Source organism: Nomascus leucogenys, chromosome 2 (assembly GCF_006542625.1).
Source record: "Nomascus leucogenys isolate Asia chromosome 2, Asia_NLE_v1, whole genome shotgun sequence".
Classification (NCBI taxonomy): domain Eukaryota; kingdom Metazoa; phylum Chordata; class Mammalia; order Primates; family Hylobatidae; genus Nomascus; species Nomascus leucogenys.
The window spans coordinates 127,672,903-127,689,483 of record NC_044382.1 but is presented as its reverse complement, the minus strand read 5'-3'; the positions used below and the strand labels follow the sequence as shown (position 1 = coordinate 127,689,483).

The 16,581-nt window shown below is 38.5% G+C and overlaps 2 protein-coding genes across 2 annotated transcripts in view; one reads left to right on the top strand and one right to left on the bottom strand.

Moving 5' to 3' along the window:
- Window positions 1–6,428: 6,428 nt before the first annotated feature.
- Window positions 6,429–7,507, bottom strand: LOC100590716 (39S ribosomal protein L10, mitochondrial-like). Its single transcript, XM_003259991.4, has 2 exons — window positions 7,269–7,507; window positions 6,429–7,173 (listed from the first exon to the last, which is right to left on the bottom strand). Exons 1-2 carry the CDS (start codon window positions 7,488–7,490, stop codon window positions 6,553–6,555), a joined length of 843 nt encoding a protein of 280 aa, XP_003260039.1. The 5' UTR covers window positions 7,491–7,507; the 3' UTR covers window positions 6,429–6,552.
- A 712-nt stretch (window positions 7,508–8,219) lies between these two features.
- Window positions 8,220–16,581, top strand: part of LOC100590373 (tubulin alpha chain-like) — a 28,700-nt gene continuing 20,338 nt past the window's right edge. Inside the window, 1 exon segment of the mRNA XM_030822143.1 lies at window positions 8,220–8,295. Coding sequence (XP_030678003.1) covers window positions 8,220–8,295 — 76 coding nt within the window.

The following is a 16,581-nucleotide window of genomic DNA, read 5'->3' as shown; positions in this document are numbered from 1 at the left end:
GTTTAACTTTCAACTTTGGAGAACTTAATATAAAATGAACAGTACTATATATGATTTATATTTCAGGGCACTCTCACACACATCTCATTTAATTTCTTCACTGACATAGTTCTAATAACAGAAAATGTACCTCAACACATGTAGAGCAAATAACTTACATAATCAAACTATGTGTATGCTAATGTAAAGGAGTGTGCCAAATACATTTTCTAACCCATCTTACATCCCCTTGGCCTGTCACTTTACTCAAGCCATTTATGTGGCAATCAGTGGTGCCTCAAATACAGCTTGATAAAATGACCATCAAGCTGCACTGCCTCTCATCTGTTTTCTGCCCCGGGCTTCTCTGTCCAGTGAGGTTTGGTCTATGCTGAGTCATCAGCAAACCTAGAAGTGTGAGAGCATTAACAACCCTGGAACAACCTTAAATCAACAGAGGATAGTAACTGGTAGATAAATATTTCCATCTTCCCCATGAGAGATGCACACATCCCCATGGATGGATGATTCTGAAGCACATTGTATAGAGCAGCTTTGACCTCCATCTCCCCCGAGACATTTTCTTAAAAATGCATCCTTAGGCACTTTGGGAGGCCGAGGTGGGCGGATCACGAGGTCAGGAGATCGAGACCACAGTGAAACCCCGTCTCTACTAAAAATACAAAAAATTAGCCAGGTGTAGTGGCGGGCGCCTGTAGTCCCAGCTACTCGGGAGGCTGAGGCAGGAGAATGGCGTGAACCCAGGAGGCGGAGCTTGCAGTGAGCCGAGATTGCGCCATTGCACTCCAGCCTGGGCGACAGAGCGAGACTCCGTCTCAAAAAAAAAAAAATCCATCCTTAGATGGGCTGCCTTCCTTCCCATTTCACTCTTCCCAATTCATCATGCTTATTCTGCTTTATTGGATTAGGTTACAATAGTTAACAGTATACATATATATACACTATACACATGGGAACTATTTCTCAAGCCATTGACATAGGATCTGCTTTAGAAGGAATTCAAGCCAAATCAGAGCATTTAAGTAACTTACAAAAGAGACTGCTAATATTAGCATTAGAATTACAAACCAGGTCTTCTATCTCCTTAGAGTATGATATGGTTTGGCTGTGCCCCCAGCCCTCCAAATCTCATCTTGAACTGTAGTTACCATAATTCCCACATGTCAGTGGGAGGTAATTGAATCATGGGGATGGTTTCCCCCATGCTGAATTAGTTCTCACAAGTTCTGATGGTTTTATAAGCATCTGGCATTTCCCCTGCTGTGTCATTCTCTCTCATGCCACCCAGTGAAGAGGTGCCTTCCACCACGATTGTAAATTTCCTGAAGCCTCCCCAGCCATGCAGAACTGTGAGTCAATTAAATCTCTTTTCTTTATAAATCACGCAGTCTTAGGTATTTCTTCATAGCAGCATGACAATAGAATAACACAGTACATTGGTACTGCAGAGAATAGGGCAATTCTGTAAAGATACCCGAAAATGTCAAAGTGACTTTGCAACTGGGTAACAGGCAGAGATTGGAACAGTTTGGAGGGCTCAGAAGAAGAAAGATGTGGGGACGTTTGGAACTTCCTAGAGACTTGTTGAATGGCCTTGACCAAAATGCTGATAGTAATACAGACAATGAAGTCCAGGCTAAGGTGGCCTCAGATGGAGGTGGGAAATGTGTTGGGAACTGGAGTAAAGCTCATTCTTGCTGTGCTTCAGCAAAAAGACTGATGGCTTTTTGCCCCTGCCCTAAAGATCTGTGGAACTTTGAACTTGAGAGAGATAATTTAGGGTACCTGGCAGAAGAAATTTCTAAGCAAAGCACTCAAGTGAAGACAGAGCATAGAAGTTTGGAAAATTTGCAGCCTGACAATGTGGAAGAAAAGAAAAACCCATTTTCTGGGGAGAAATTCAAGCTGGCTGTAGAAATTTGCTTAAGTAATGAGGAGTCAAATGCTAATCACCAAGATAATGGGGAAAATATCTCCAGGGCATCTCAGAGAACTTGGCAGCAGCCCCTTCCATCACAGGCCCAGAGGCCTAGGAGGGAAAAATGGTTTCCTGGGCCAGGCGAGGGTCCAGGGCCTCCCTGCTGTGTGTAGCCTCTGGACTTGGTGCCCCGAATCCTAGCTGCTACAGCCATGGCTAAAAGGAGCCAAGGATTAGCTCAGGCCATTGCTTCAGAGGATGCCAGCCCAAAGCCTTGGCAGTTTCCACACTGTGTTGGTCCTGCAGGTACACAGTAGACAAGAACTGAGGTTTGGGAACTTCCACCTAGATTCAGAGGATGTATGGAAATGCCTAGATATCTAGTCAGCCGTCTGCTGCAGGGGCAGAGCCCTCATGGAGAACCTCTGCTAGGGCAGTGCAGAAGGGAAATGTGGGGTCAGGGTCCCCACACAGAGTCTCCAGTGGGGCACTGCCTAGTGGAGCTGTGAAAAGAAGGCCACTGTTCTCCAGACCCCAGAATGGTAGATCCACCAACAGTTGCACCATGCACCTGGAAAAGCCACAGACACTCAATGCCAGCTATGAAAGCAGCGAGGGGGGCTGTACCCTGCAAAACCACAGAGGAAGAGCTGCCCAAGGCCATGGGAGACCACCTCTTGCATCAGTGTGCCCTGAATGTGAGACATGGAGTCAAAGATCATTTTGGAACTTTAAGGTTAAATGACTGCCCTATTGGATTTTAGGGCCTGTAGCCCTTTTGTTTTGTAGCCCTTTTCTTTTGGCCAATTTGCCTGTAGCCCTTTTGTTTTGGCCAATTTCTCCCACTTGGAACAGGTGTATTTACCCAATGCCTATACCCATATTGTCTCTTGGAAGAATCAAACTAACCTGTGTTTGATTCTACCCACTCATAGGTGGAAAGAACTTGTTTGTCTCAGGTGAGACTTTGGACTTGAACTTTTGAGTTAATGCTGGAATGAGTTAAGACTTTGGGGAACAGTTGGGAAGGTATGATTGTGTTTTGAAATGTGAGTACATGAGATTTGGGATGGGCCAGGGGCAGAATGGTATGGTTTGACTGGGTCCCCACCCAAATCTCATCTTGAATTATAGTTTCCATAATCCCCACGTGTCATGGGAGGGACTCAGTGAAAGGTAATTGAATCTTGGGGGCAGTCTTCTGCTGTTCTCATAATAGTGAGTGAGTTATTACAAGATCTGATGATTTTATAAGAATCTGGCATTTCCCCCGCTAGCTCTCATTCTCTCTCCTGCTGTCCTGTGAAAAGCTGCCTTCCACCATGATTGTAAGTTTCCTGACGTCTCCCCAGCCATGCAGAACTGTGAGTCAGTTAAACCTCTTTTCTTTATAAATTACCAAGTCTCCGGTATTCCTTCATAGCAGCATGAGAACAGACTAATACAGAATATATGAATTAAAAGCATGGATCTTTAAGACAAATTCACCTGGATTTGACACTTCTTAAGATCCCCTGAGAGAGTGCCTTGACTTTTATAAGTATCAACTATTAAACTGGAATACTAATAAAAATAAAAATAATAACAATGGTCAACCTTCACTGAGTACTTCCATGTGTAGACTCTGTTCTAAATGCTCTGTATATTAATCCTCACCCACCTATTAATCCAATTAATCCTCACCAGCCTATTAATCCTCACCATAACCTTGTTAAGTATATGCCATTAGTATTATCACCATTTTACAGATGAAGAAACTGGGATACAGAAAGTTTACTATGCCCAAGATCACAAAGCCAGTAAGTGGCACCTCAGGGATTCCAACACAGATATTCAAGCTCTAGGGTTCACACATTTAACACTACTAGCTATCAGACATAGTGACTCATGTCTGTAATCAGCACTTTGGGAGGCCGAGGTGAGAGGATTGCTCGAAGTCAGGAGTTCCAAACCAGCCTAGGCAACATACAAAGATAAATAGGTTTAAAAATTTGCCAGGCATGGTGGCACACACCAGCAGGCCCAACTACTCAGGACGCTTAGGTGGGAGGATCACTTGAGCCCAGGAGTTCGAGACTGCAAAGAGCTATAAGCACACCACTGCACTCCAGCTTGAGCAACAAAGCAAGACTCTGTCTCTAAACAAATAAATACATAAACAAACACTATTAGCTTCACTGCTTCCTTATATGGTTGTAACAAGAAAATGTAACAATAAATTAAAAGACAAAGCATTTAGTACAGTGCCTGGTGCACAGAAAGTTCTCACAATAATCAACAAAAGAAAAAACAAAGTTGGAAACCTGATTTTTTTAATGGCACCAAATATTTCTTTTCTGTCCATTTATCTTTATTTCTCTAATTTCTTCTTTTCTTGGACTCTCTTCCATTAAAATGTTTGTTAGGGCCCTTCCATCACTCTGACTTGTTGATATATTATCTTTTCCTTGTCCCTCATCCCCAGTTGCCTTCTCCAACTTCTCCCATTGCTTCCTTTCAAATCTCATTTTTCTCAATTTCACAACCATTGACAGATCAGCATGAGAAACATCAGCGATAGTTTATTTTCATGACATTCCCTTCAGAATCTCACTAGAATAAATGTTTTTGTGGTATTTGTGACAAAGCACCCCAACCTACCTGCACACACACAATCAGAGTTTGTCAGATCTCTCAATATGTAAATGGAGGCTCTTCAGTGATCAAAAGGGGCCAAAAAAAAGACCTCCTTCATGCTGTTCTGTGTCTTTGTGGCAGTGTGTGTGCTGACTACAGTCTGAGGTACGGGGCAAAAACAGCAAGTTAATTAGATAAACCCTTTCTTTGATTCATTGGCAAGATCTTCTCTTTCTTTTTAATCAATAGTCTAAATGCTAACTCATTTGCCTTAACCTTTCTTCCCAAATGATAACCACTGATCATAATTTGCATTCGCAAGGTAGTCACAAGGAGACCTTCAATTAAAGTGCCTGACACCTACTCTGATTACTACATTTTTCACAACTGCCAAGAAATATCTAACTGCAGACTGGAGTTCTTTCCCAGTGTAGAAGACTATTGCTGCTTATAGAAATGTGAATGATGCTGGTGATTACTAGTAAACGTCAGCAGATGGCACAGAGATGGTTCCACAGTGGATGCACTTTGTCTCCTTAGGCAACCTTGAATTATCCTAAGTTACAGAAAAGTTATATCAATGCTGACTTTACACTTTTTGGAACTAAACAGAGTATGAATTAATTTAATTTACTTTAAGTTAGGTATTTTCCAATGAAGAAACATTCCCAGGTGTGGTAAGTAAACCTGCAATTTAATATCTTCCATTGAACAATCTTCTCAAGGTGGCCACGTTTCCAGAATTTGCAGTATTTCTATTTCTGTGGCAAGCAGCTGTTTGCTGTGACTTGTGGACAGTGGTTTATTAATAAAAAATTAATCTATGCATCAAGAGACTTTAATGTACACATCTTACACTGAAATATAACCCCAGATTAAGAGTTTATACCTTATTTGCTCTCTCAGACATAACTTGTTTCAAGTTTCAAATAAGTAATTTTTTCTTGTTGTTGCTGTTTGTTTGTTTGTCTTTGTTTTCCAAGTGAAGCACCCTATCTCCTTTGTTAGGAATTTCCGGTTCATGAAGACTTGCTTGAGGCCTTCTACTCTAGAGCCCTCAGAATCCCCCATTAACAGAGAATCCTAGTTTCCCCCCAGCCCTTTTGTCCAGAACCACCAGAGAAACGTTAGCTAGTGGGCACAGCTTTCAGCCGCCTTTAACAGGGCAAGCATGTGCGGGATGCCATTTGTGGGAACAGGTACACAGGAAGAGAATTTTCCTAGGAAGGGAAGTGAGAATGAGGAAAGTCAGAGGACAGAGAAGCCCCTGAGAATAAGTCTACAGGAAGGACAACCATGTAAACCACAAAATAGAGGAAGTAGAATGCATTTCCTTTCATCGTAAAGCAGTGCTCCCAAACTTTCCACAGCATGGCACACCCCAAGGGCAGAGAACTAACATCCAAGCACACCTGGATGGTGGATGGGACCCACTTCTGGGTAACCTGATGAGGAAACTATAGTGTAGAAATTCAGGATGCAGTCTTCAGAGCAGAGTGGGCCTGGTTCAAGTCCCTGTTCTGCCACTTACTAACTGCATGACCTTGTGCAAGCTACTTAATTTCTCAGCTCCTTCTCTGTGACATGGGTACGATGTGGTCAGGAATAAAGGAACTGATGTATATGCAGTGCTCAGCACAAAGCCGGACACGCAGCAGGCTCTCACCAGGTACTATCCTCAGCACGACTGCTTGGTTGAGCTACTGTGGCAGTGGCAGGTTGTGCCCCAAGCGGGTGGAGCAAAGGGCAGTGACCGTGCAGCAATGGGCAGTGACCAAGGAGGCAAGGAGTAGTAGCCTTATCTTTTCAGCCTCTCTGCCTTAGGCCTTTGCTCCTATTGGGTCCCAAGTTACGAAAACTAAGGACAAAGCCAGTGACTGACAGCCTCCATTTGAAACGGAATCCTCTGCATCTCCGAGTGGCCCTATACCTGACAATATCATTGTTAGTGAAAGCCCAGTGACAAACGCACTCCCCCACCCCAAGTTCTTCCACATCTCCCATGGAGGACAGCACAGCTAATAGGACAGAGTGTATTTATGGGCAGGGCTGGCTAAACAGGCTGGGTACAAGTCCGGAACAGGGTCAGGAGGATCTGGCTTCCCATTGGCTGACACGACAGAATCCTTCTCGCCTTGCTGTCTGATGTACTGGTCCAATAGGGTGGTCAACTGCAGGGGCTGGTGCTGGAGCAGGGAGTGGGTCTGGACTATGAGTGGGGTGAGGCCTCCCACAATCTCCCCCTGTGCCAGGGGCACGCTGGGAAGGTTGGAGTAGTTGATAAAGCCCTGCCTGCTGAGGATGGCATCTATGTCATTGATGCATCCACCTAGCAGCAGCAGGAATGGCACACTCCTTAAGATCCTTAGCATCTCCTTGACCTTGGGCTCTTCACTGACCAGCAGCATGTTGTGCCCCACAAAAAGGGGCAGCAGATTTTGGTACTTGGAATCCTCCAGGAAGGGATTCAGGACCTGGTTGTGGAAGACCTTCATCAGGATCCTGTGTTTCCGCAGCTGGTGTCGCATAAGAAGCTCGTCTTCTGCGCTCAGAGCCACATTCTGGCAGACAGCTATCATTTGGTTGTCCTGGAAAACTGCTGCTATCTCCCGGCGGAGAAGCCAGATGAGGCCCATCTCCTGAAATTGGAAAGCAATAACCAAGGGTACATCAGCTGTCACTTCTGCTGGCAACCTTGCTCCCTCTGGGTAAGTTCTAGAGCTTCCAGTGATGCCTCCTGTGGGGGGCCGGGAGGAGATGGCAGACATGTTGAGTTGACGGCTGGTGTCGGGGGGATATATTCAGTCACAGCGATCGGCTTCTGTCGCTGAAAGTGCATCACACGACGGTGATGGGTAACAGCCTTGGAGCCATAACGGACAGTCTGGAGGGCAGGCAGCCGGCCCGCCTGGGGCAAGAGAACCCCTCGCAGCAGCCCCGCCACAGCCGCAGCCATCTCCACCTCAAGAATGGACAGAACAGTAACTTTTTAAAAAGCAAATATTTAAGGGCCAGTAGAATCCATGTATCTTCTATATGGATTTATCTAATGTCAATAATGTACATTTCTTTGCATCTTAGGAAGTAGTATTCTCACGCTGAATCGCAATAAGCCTCCACAGTAATCACATACGTTATCAATAATTTCAGTTCTGTGGGGATTTTTTTAGCTTAGTTAACTCAAATGTAAATCCCCATATTAAATATTCTCAAACACTGTGTTCTCTAGCTTTATCACTTGAAGAATTTGTACCATGCTTTAAAATATAGTGAAATACAATTTTTTAAGAGTGGCATTTTTAGCACCACTTTTATAGAGCATTTGGTGCAGGAATCAAAATTATTAGCAGTGCCTTTTTTGCTTGTTTTAAGAGACTTCTCACTTTTAGCTGATGGCTACATCTCTAAATAGATTTTACACTCCCTGCTCAGAGATGGAAAAGCACATACAGCTCTCTTCACATTCAAATAACAATCTCTTCACTCATCACCACCAAAGTCCAATACCCATCCCAGAACCTATCAAATTAATTACCAAAGCTTTTCTGCTCTCAGGTTCTCACAGATAAAGCATGCCTGTGAGGACATTTTACATGTTTTATCCCAATACAGGATAGTCTTACATTCCAGAATGTACCTAAATGGACTTAAAATGTCCTCTCCTGTGATCCTGTAATTAATCATAATGACTGCCCTGGGGAAAAAAGAGAGTCCTCGACAGGAGAGATCCAAAAAGAACTGCTGCTTGGTAAAAGCTCCACGTTAGGGATATGTCATCATTTCGCCATGGGGAGTTTAATTTACTAGAGTTCAAAACAAGAAAGGAGTTATCCACAAAACCCCATTCAAGATAGCAACAATTTAAGAGGAAAGTCAGATCAAGGGACACACTGGCACCAAAGTTAAGCAGAGTCTTAGAAAGTAGCCAATATCTGAGGTCAGAAACCAAGCCATAAAGCAAGGGTATAAACAATGGGCACAGTGGAAAATCAGCTCAGAGAACACCTGCTTGCCAGGTGTGATTTCATTCCCACAGGTTCTTAAAGACCTACCATGGCCACAGTGTCTGGCAGGGAATATTCAGAGACTATTAACAAAGTAGGCAGAAAACACAATTTTATTATTTCTGAAGAATTTAAGTATTTACATATATGTGTTAATGGCACATATTAAAGAGAATAGCAAAAGAAAGTTGAGGAAAATTCAAAAGTAAGGACAAACCCATGAACAAATTCATGAATAATAATCAGAATTGAGAAAACAGTCTGGGCCAAAGCTGAGGTAAAGGAAAACAATACTTAAAACATGTTTTTTATTGTTTAGTAGGCAAAAAGTAGGCCCGTTTCAGAAGAGGTAGAGAAGAAAAAAAAAAGTGTGTTATTGGGAAGATGTGAAGGCACCGAATGAAAATGTAAAATACTATTTTTGTTGCTAAAACTAGTTGAAAGCAATTCATATGACTACACAGAATATTAAAACCTAACACACTGTAAAAGCCTTGATTTTTAAGATTTGTTAGGTATGTAAGATTTGTTAGGTATGTAAAGGTAAATATATACACAAAATAGAAGCCACTGAGCATTGAAAGAATATATAGTGTATGTAAGATTTGTTAGGGGCCGGATACAGTGGCTCACGCTTGTAATCCCAGCACTTTGGGAGGCCGAGGCGGGCCGATCACGAGGTCAGGAGATCGAGACCACGGTGAAACCCCGTCTCTACTAAAAATACAAAAAAAAAATTAGCCGGGCGTGGTGGCGGGCACCTGTAGTCCCAGCTACTCGGAGAGCCTGAGGCAGGAGAATGGCGTGAACCAGGGAGGCGGAACTTGCAGTGAGCCGAGATTGCGTCACTGCACTCCAGCCTGGGTGACAGAGAGAGACTCCGTCTCAAAAAAAAAAAAAAAAAAAAAAAAAAGATTTGTTAGGTATGTGAGATTTGTTAGGCATGTAAAGGTAAATATATACACAAAATAGAAGCCATTGAACATTGAAAATATATAGTCATTGAACCTAGTTATAAAATCCTAAAGTGAAAAACCAATTTTCACATATACATATCTAAATGTACTTGTTTTTAAACCTGAACTTGCTTTTAAATTATACAAGTAAACACTTTTTCACAAAAAGTCACTTGAAAGTACACAAAATACAGCCCTTTTGTCAGGATTTTTACAGCCCATAGCATCATTACAGGATGAATGTGGATGGACACCATGAAAATAATTTCTATCTTCAATTATTATACCCAGCTATGATTTTTACAAAAATGACAGGAATTTGTGCAATAGCTGATTAACTCTACTAAATTAGATAACTTGCTTAATTTGCAATAATTTTAAGTCTCTGTGCATGTCATAATTTGAATAGTTAACACCAAATCCCAAGATAATAGTCCATTTTCTGTAAATAATTACACTAAATAAAATTACAAATTTTAGTAATGGCACGTCTTCTTAATCCTAAACTATCTCCCTCATTTCCAGTTAATTCTATATTTCATTTAGTTACAAAACATATTAAAGGACTTTAAAAGACAGTCTGTTGTGAAGTGCAATGATTATAGAATATTTCAATAATGCAAAAAATAGAGGCTGAAACAAGTTTTAAACAACACTAAAATAAAGAAGAAACTGTTTGACATAATTTTGTAAAAGTGCTAAAGATACCTGGCTAGCTTCCATATAAATCTGTACCGGATAAGTCTTGAAGCATTCTACAGCTTATCCACAATATCTCTCCCTTTTATCTTTGTGAAAAAATTAGCCCTGCCAACTTGGCTATAAAAGACTAACTGGACTTTAAAGATGCGTTAGAACTCAAATATATTTCTAGTTCTTATAATACATAGTCTTAAAATAAACTCCACTTTCTTACGCTTGTATAAGAGAATCTCTGGTCTTTTGTTTCAGAAGGCCTTTGAGCTAGCTAGAAGAAATCCTGTATCTGGGGAAAAAAAGGATGATAATTACCATAAGGAAAACAAGTGAAGGTATAGAACTCACTGCTATAGCAGATACACAAATGAGGAAAAAGAAAAGAATCAACCCTTATCAATACAGAAACACACCAAACCACAAAAATAAACAATAAAAAAGGAATAAAGGAACAAAGAATATTCAAAACAACCAGAAAAAAAAAAACTAAAGAAATACTGCCTGCAAAAACATACACCTGGAATGTCACACATAGACGTAATGGGATGGGAAAAGATATTCTATGCAAATGAATACCAAAACCAAAGAGAAGTAGCTATATTTATATGAGATAAAATAGAGTTTAAGTCAGAAACTGTAAAAAAAAGACAAAGAAGATCATTATATAATGATAAAAGGATGAATTCATCAAGACACTATAATAATTATAAATATATATGCCCCCAACAATGAAGCACCCAGACAGATGAAGCAAATATTGATAGATCTAAATGGGGAGATAGGCCCTAATATAATAATAGTAAGGGACTTCAACATTGCACTTTCAGTATTAGGAAGACCATCTGGACAGAAAATCAACAAAGAAACCCTAGATTTGAACTCCTCTATAGAACAAATGGACCTAATAGACATTTATAGAATATTTCACTCACTTTGGGCAGAATACACATTATTCTCATCAGCATAAAGCATTCTCCAGGATAGACTACATGTTAGGCCAAAAGTCACAACAAGTTTACAAAAATATAAATCATGTTAAGTATTTTTTCTGGCCTCAAGGGAATAAAACTAAAAATCAATAACAAGAAGACCTTTAGAAACTACAAACACATGGAAAATAAACAACATGCTCCTGAATAGCCAATGTGCCATTTAAACTTTTTGAAACAAATAGAAATATAAATACAACATAGTAAAACATAAGGGGTATAGGAAAAGCACATAAGAGGAAAGTTTATAACACTACATTCCTGCATCAAAAAAGTAGAAAACTTTTAAATAAACACCTTAATAATGTATCTCAAGGAATTAGAAAAGCAAGACAAAACAAACCCAAAACTACTAGAATGATACAAATAATAAAGATAAGAGGAGAAATAAATGAAATTGAAATTAAATATATAATACAAAAGATCAAAAAAATTAAAATTAGTTTTTTGGAAAAACAAAATTAAAATAGAGACTAAAAAATACTAAATAATAAATGTAAAGTTAGTTTTGTTTTTAAAATCATTATTAACAATTTCTTGTGTATCCCCCCATAAAGTATGCATATACAAGCATACATAAGCAATATTTCCTTTCTTGTCTTCATTTTTTTGTAAACAAATGATATTATACTGAATATGTTATTCTATAACTTCCTTTCTTCACTCAATGATATATCATGAATGTTGCAACATAGCATCACAAAAATATATACCTAATTATCCTGAATGCCTGCATGGTACTACATTACATGGACATTTCAAAATTGATTTTTACCAGAGTAAAGTTAATTTTTTGAAAAATTAAGCAGTATTGACAAGTCATTATCTAGACTAAAAAACAAGAGAAGAACAAAATAAATAAAATTAGAAACAAAAAACACATTACAACTGATAACACAATAATACAAAGGATTGTTAGAGGCTATTATGAACAACTATACACCAAAAACTTGGAAAATCTAGAGAAAATGGATAAATTCCTGGACACATGCAATACATCAAAATTAAATCAGAAGGAAAGAGATTTCTGAACTTATCAATAACAAGTAATGAGATTAAAGCAGTAATAAAAAGTCTTCCAACAAAGAAAGACCACGACTGGATGGTTTCTCTGCTGCTGAATTGTAGCAAATATCTTTTAAAGAACTAAGGCTAATTCTCAAACTATTCCAAAAAATTGGAAGCAAGAGAACTCTTTCAAACTCATTTTAAAATGTCAGTTTTACCCTCATACCAAGGCCAGACAAGGAACTTCAAGGAAACAAAATTACAGGACTATATCTTTGATGAACATAGATGAAAAAATCCTCAAAAAAATACTATCAAACCAAATTCAAAGTGCTAAAGATATCTGGCTAGCTTCCATATAAATCTGTGCTGGATAAGTCTTGAAGCATTCTACAGCTTATCCACAACACCTCTCCCTTTTATCTTTGTGAAAAAATTAGTACAATGAAAAAAACATTTACCATGATAAAATGTGATTCATCCCAGGGTTTCAAGTACAGTTCATCATAAACAAATCTATAAATATGACATACACCATTAACACAATAAAGGACAAAAGCCATATGATTATTTCAATAGATGCAGAAAAGGATTTGACATCATTCAACATTTTTATAATGAAAATTCTAAAAAAAAAATAGAGATAAGAGTGTACCTCAACCAAATACACACTATACATGAGAAATGCACAATTTATATAGCGCTCCATGAGGAAAAGTTGAAGATTTTTCTTGTACCTAGAAAAGAGAAGGATGCTACGTCTTGCCACTTCTCTTCAACATACTAGAAGTCATGACTGGAAGTATTAGGTAAGAAAAATTAAGGAAAGGCATACAATTTGGAAAAAAGTGGTTAAATTGTCCCTATGGGCAGATGATATGATCTAATACGTAGAAAACCCCAGAGATGCCACCAAAAACTGTGAGAACTAATAAACAACTTGCAGGATACAAAAGCAACATACAAAAATCAGCAGCATTTTAATACAATAACAGCAAACTATCTGGAAAAAAAAAAGAAGACATTACATTTATAACATCTATGGACAAAATAAAACACCTAAGAATAGATTTAACAAAGGAGATTAAAGGTCTCTATAAGGAAAACTACAAATGTTGATGAGAGGTAGTGAAGGGGAGGCTAACAAATTAAAAGATATCACATGCTAATACACTGACAGAAATAATATTGTTAAAATAGCCACACTAACTAAAGCAATTTACTGATTCAATGCAATTCCTATCAAAAATATCAATGACTTATTTTTTTTTTTTTTTTTTGAGACGGAGTCTCACTCTGTCGCCCAGGCTGGAGTGATTCTCCTGTCTCAGCCTCCCAAGTAGCTGGGATTACAGGCACACGCTTCCACACCTGGCTAATTTTTGTATTTTTCATAGATACGGGGTTTCACCATATTGGTCAGGCTGGTTTTGAACTCCTGATCCCAGCTGATCCGCCCACCTCAGCCTCCCAAAGTGCTGGGATTACAGGTGTGAGCCACCACGCCTGGCTCACCAATGACATTTTTCATAGTAATTGAAAAAACAATTCTAAAATTTATATGGAACCAAAAAAGAATCTGAATAGTCAGAGTTATTGTGAGTGAAAAGAACAAAGCTGTAAGTATCACACTACCTGAATTACAAGGCTATACTAACCAAAACAGCACAGTACTAGTATAAAAACAACCACATAGACCATTGGGAGAGAAAAGAGAGCCAAAAAATAAATACACATTTACAGCCAACTGATTTTCATCAAAGACTCCGAGAATATATACTGTGGAAAGAACACCCTCTTTAATAGATGGTGCTGGAAAAGTGGAGATCCCTATGCAGAAAAACGAAACTAGATCCCTATCTCTCAGCAGACACAAAATTCAACTCAAAACGGATTAAAGACTTAAACATAAGACCTAAAACTATAAAAATTCTAGAAGAAAACATATGAGAAACCCTCCAGGACATTGATCTAAGCAAAGATCTTTTTGCTAAGACCTCAAAAGCAAAGTGAATGAAAACAAAAATAGACAAATGAGACTATATTAACCTAAAAGGCTTTTACTCAGCAAAGGAAACAATCAACAAAATATAGAACCAACCTATGGAAAGGGAAAAAATATTCACAAATTACACATCTAATAAAGGATTGATATTAAAAATGTATAAGAAACATGAAAACTTAATAGCAAGAAAACAAATAATCTGAATTAAAAATGGATGAAGAGGCTGGGGACAGTGATTCAAGCCTATAATTCCAGCTTTTAGGGCAGCCAAGGTGAGAGGATCACTTGAGTCTAGGTTTTCAAGACCAGTGTGGGCAAAAGAGTGAGATCTTATCTCCACAAAATTAAAAAATCAGCCAGGTGTGGTGGTGTGTGCTTGTACTCCCAGCTACTCAGGAGGCAGAGGTGGGAGGATCACTTTAGCACAGGGTGAGGCAGCAGTGAGCCATGATTGCACCACTGCACCTTAGCCACAGCAAAAAAAAAAAAACCTGAAACCCTGTCTCAAAAATACAAAATGGGCAAAGAAACAGAATAGACAATTATCAAAAGAAGATAAACAAATGGTTGACAGGTATATTTAGAAATCCTCAACACTTATCATCAGGAAAATGCAAATGAAAACTACAATGAGATATCACTTCACACATGTTAGAATGGCTATTATCAAACAGACAAAAGATAAGAAGTGTTGATGAAAATGTGGATAAAGGGAACCCTTGCACACTATTGGTAGGAATGTAAATTAGTATAGCCATTATAGAAAACAGTATGGAGGTTCCTTAAAAAAATAAAAATAGAATCACCATATGATCAAGCAATTTGACTACTGGATATATATCCAAAAAGAGGAAGTCAGTATGTCAAAGGGATAGCTGCACTCTTGTTTATTACAGCATTATCCAAAATATTACTTTCAGTGGCAAAAACCACAATTATTTTTGCACCAACCTGATAGTTAAGATATGAAATCAATCTAAGTGTCCATCAACAGATAAATGAATAAAGAAAATGTACTATATATACACAGGGAAATACTAGTCAGTGATAAAAAAAAAAAGGAAATCTTGTCATTTCCAGCAACATGAATAAGCCTAGAGAACATTATGTTAAGTGAAATAAGCCAGGCACAGAAAACAAATACTGCATGATCTTACTTATATGTGGAATCTAAAAGAGTTGATGTAATAGAGAGTAGATTGGTGGTTACCAGATGCTGTGGCAATGGTGGAGGGGTGGTGTATGCGGGGTGTTGGCAAAAAGATACAAAATTTCAGTTAGCTATGACGAATAATTTTAAGAAATCTATTGTAACAACGGTGACTAGTTAATAACAATGTATTGTATTCCGGAAAAATGCTGACAATAGACTATAAGTGCTGTTACCACAAAAAGTGGTAACTTTGTGAGGTAATTCATACGTTAATTAGGTAGATTTAGCAATTCCACAATGTATATATCTCAGAACATCAGGTTACACATAATAAATGCATACAATTTTATGTCAATTTAAAATAAAATTAAAATTGTTTTAAATGTATTTGACAAAGTTCAACATTCTTTCATGACAAAAACACTCACCAAAGTAGAAATAAAAGGAAACTACCTTAACATAATAAAAATAAATTTGGAAAAGCCCACAGCTAAGATCATAGTCAATGGTGAAAGACTGAAACGTTTCCTCTAAGATCAGGAAGAAAGCAAGAATGTCCATTCTTACTACTGCTATTCAACATAGTACTGAAAGTCCCAGCCAGAGCAATTGGGAAAAAAATATAAAATAAAAAAGAAATACAGTAAAATGCATCCAAATTGGAAAGACAGAAATAAAATTATCTCTGTTCACTGATGACAAGATCTTTCATGGAGAAAACTCTAAAGTTTCCACAAACAAAAAAAGTTAAAACTAACAAATGCTTTCAGCAAATTTGTAGTGTACAAAATCAACTTATAAAAATCACTTGTATTTCTATGCATTACTAATGAACAAGTTAAAAATGAAATTAAGAAAATCCCATTTACAGAGCCCTGAGAAATAATACCACGCATCTACAACTATCTGATCTTTGACAAACCTGACAAAAACAAGAAACAGGGAAGGGATTCCCTATTTAACAAATGGTGCTGGGGAAACTGGCTAGCCATATGTAGAAAGCTGAAACTGGATCCCTTCCTTACACCTTATACAAAAATTAATTCAAGATGGATTAAAGACATACATGTTAGACCTAAAACCATAAAAACCCTAGAAGAAAACCTAGGCAATACCATTCAGGACAGAGGCATGGGCAAGGACTTCATGTCTAAAACACCAAAGCAATGGCAACAAAAGCCAAAATTGACAAATGGGATCTCATTAAACTAAAGAGCTTCTGCACAGCAAAAGAAA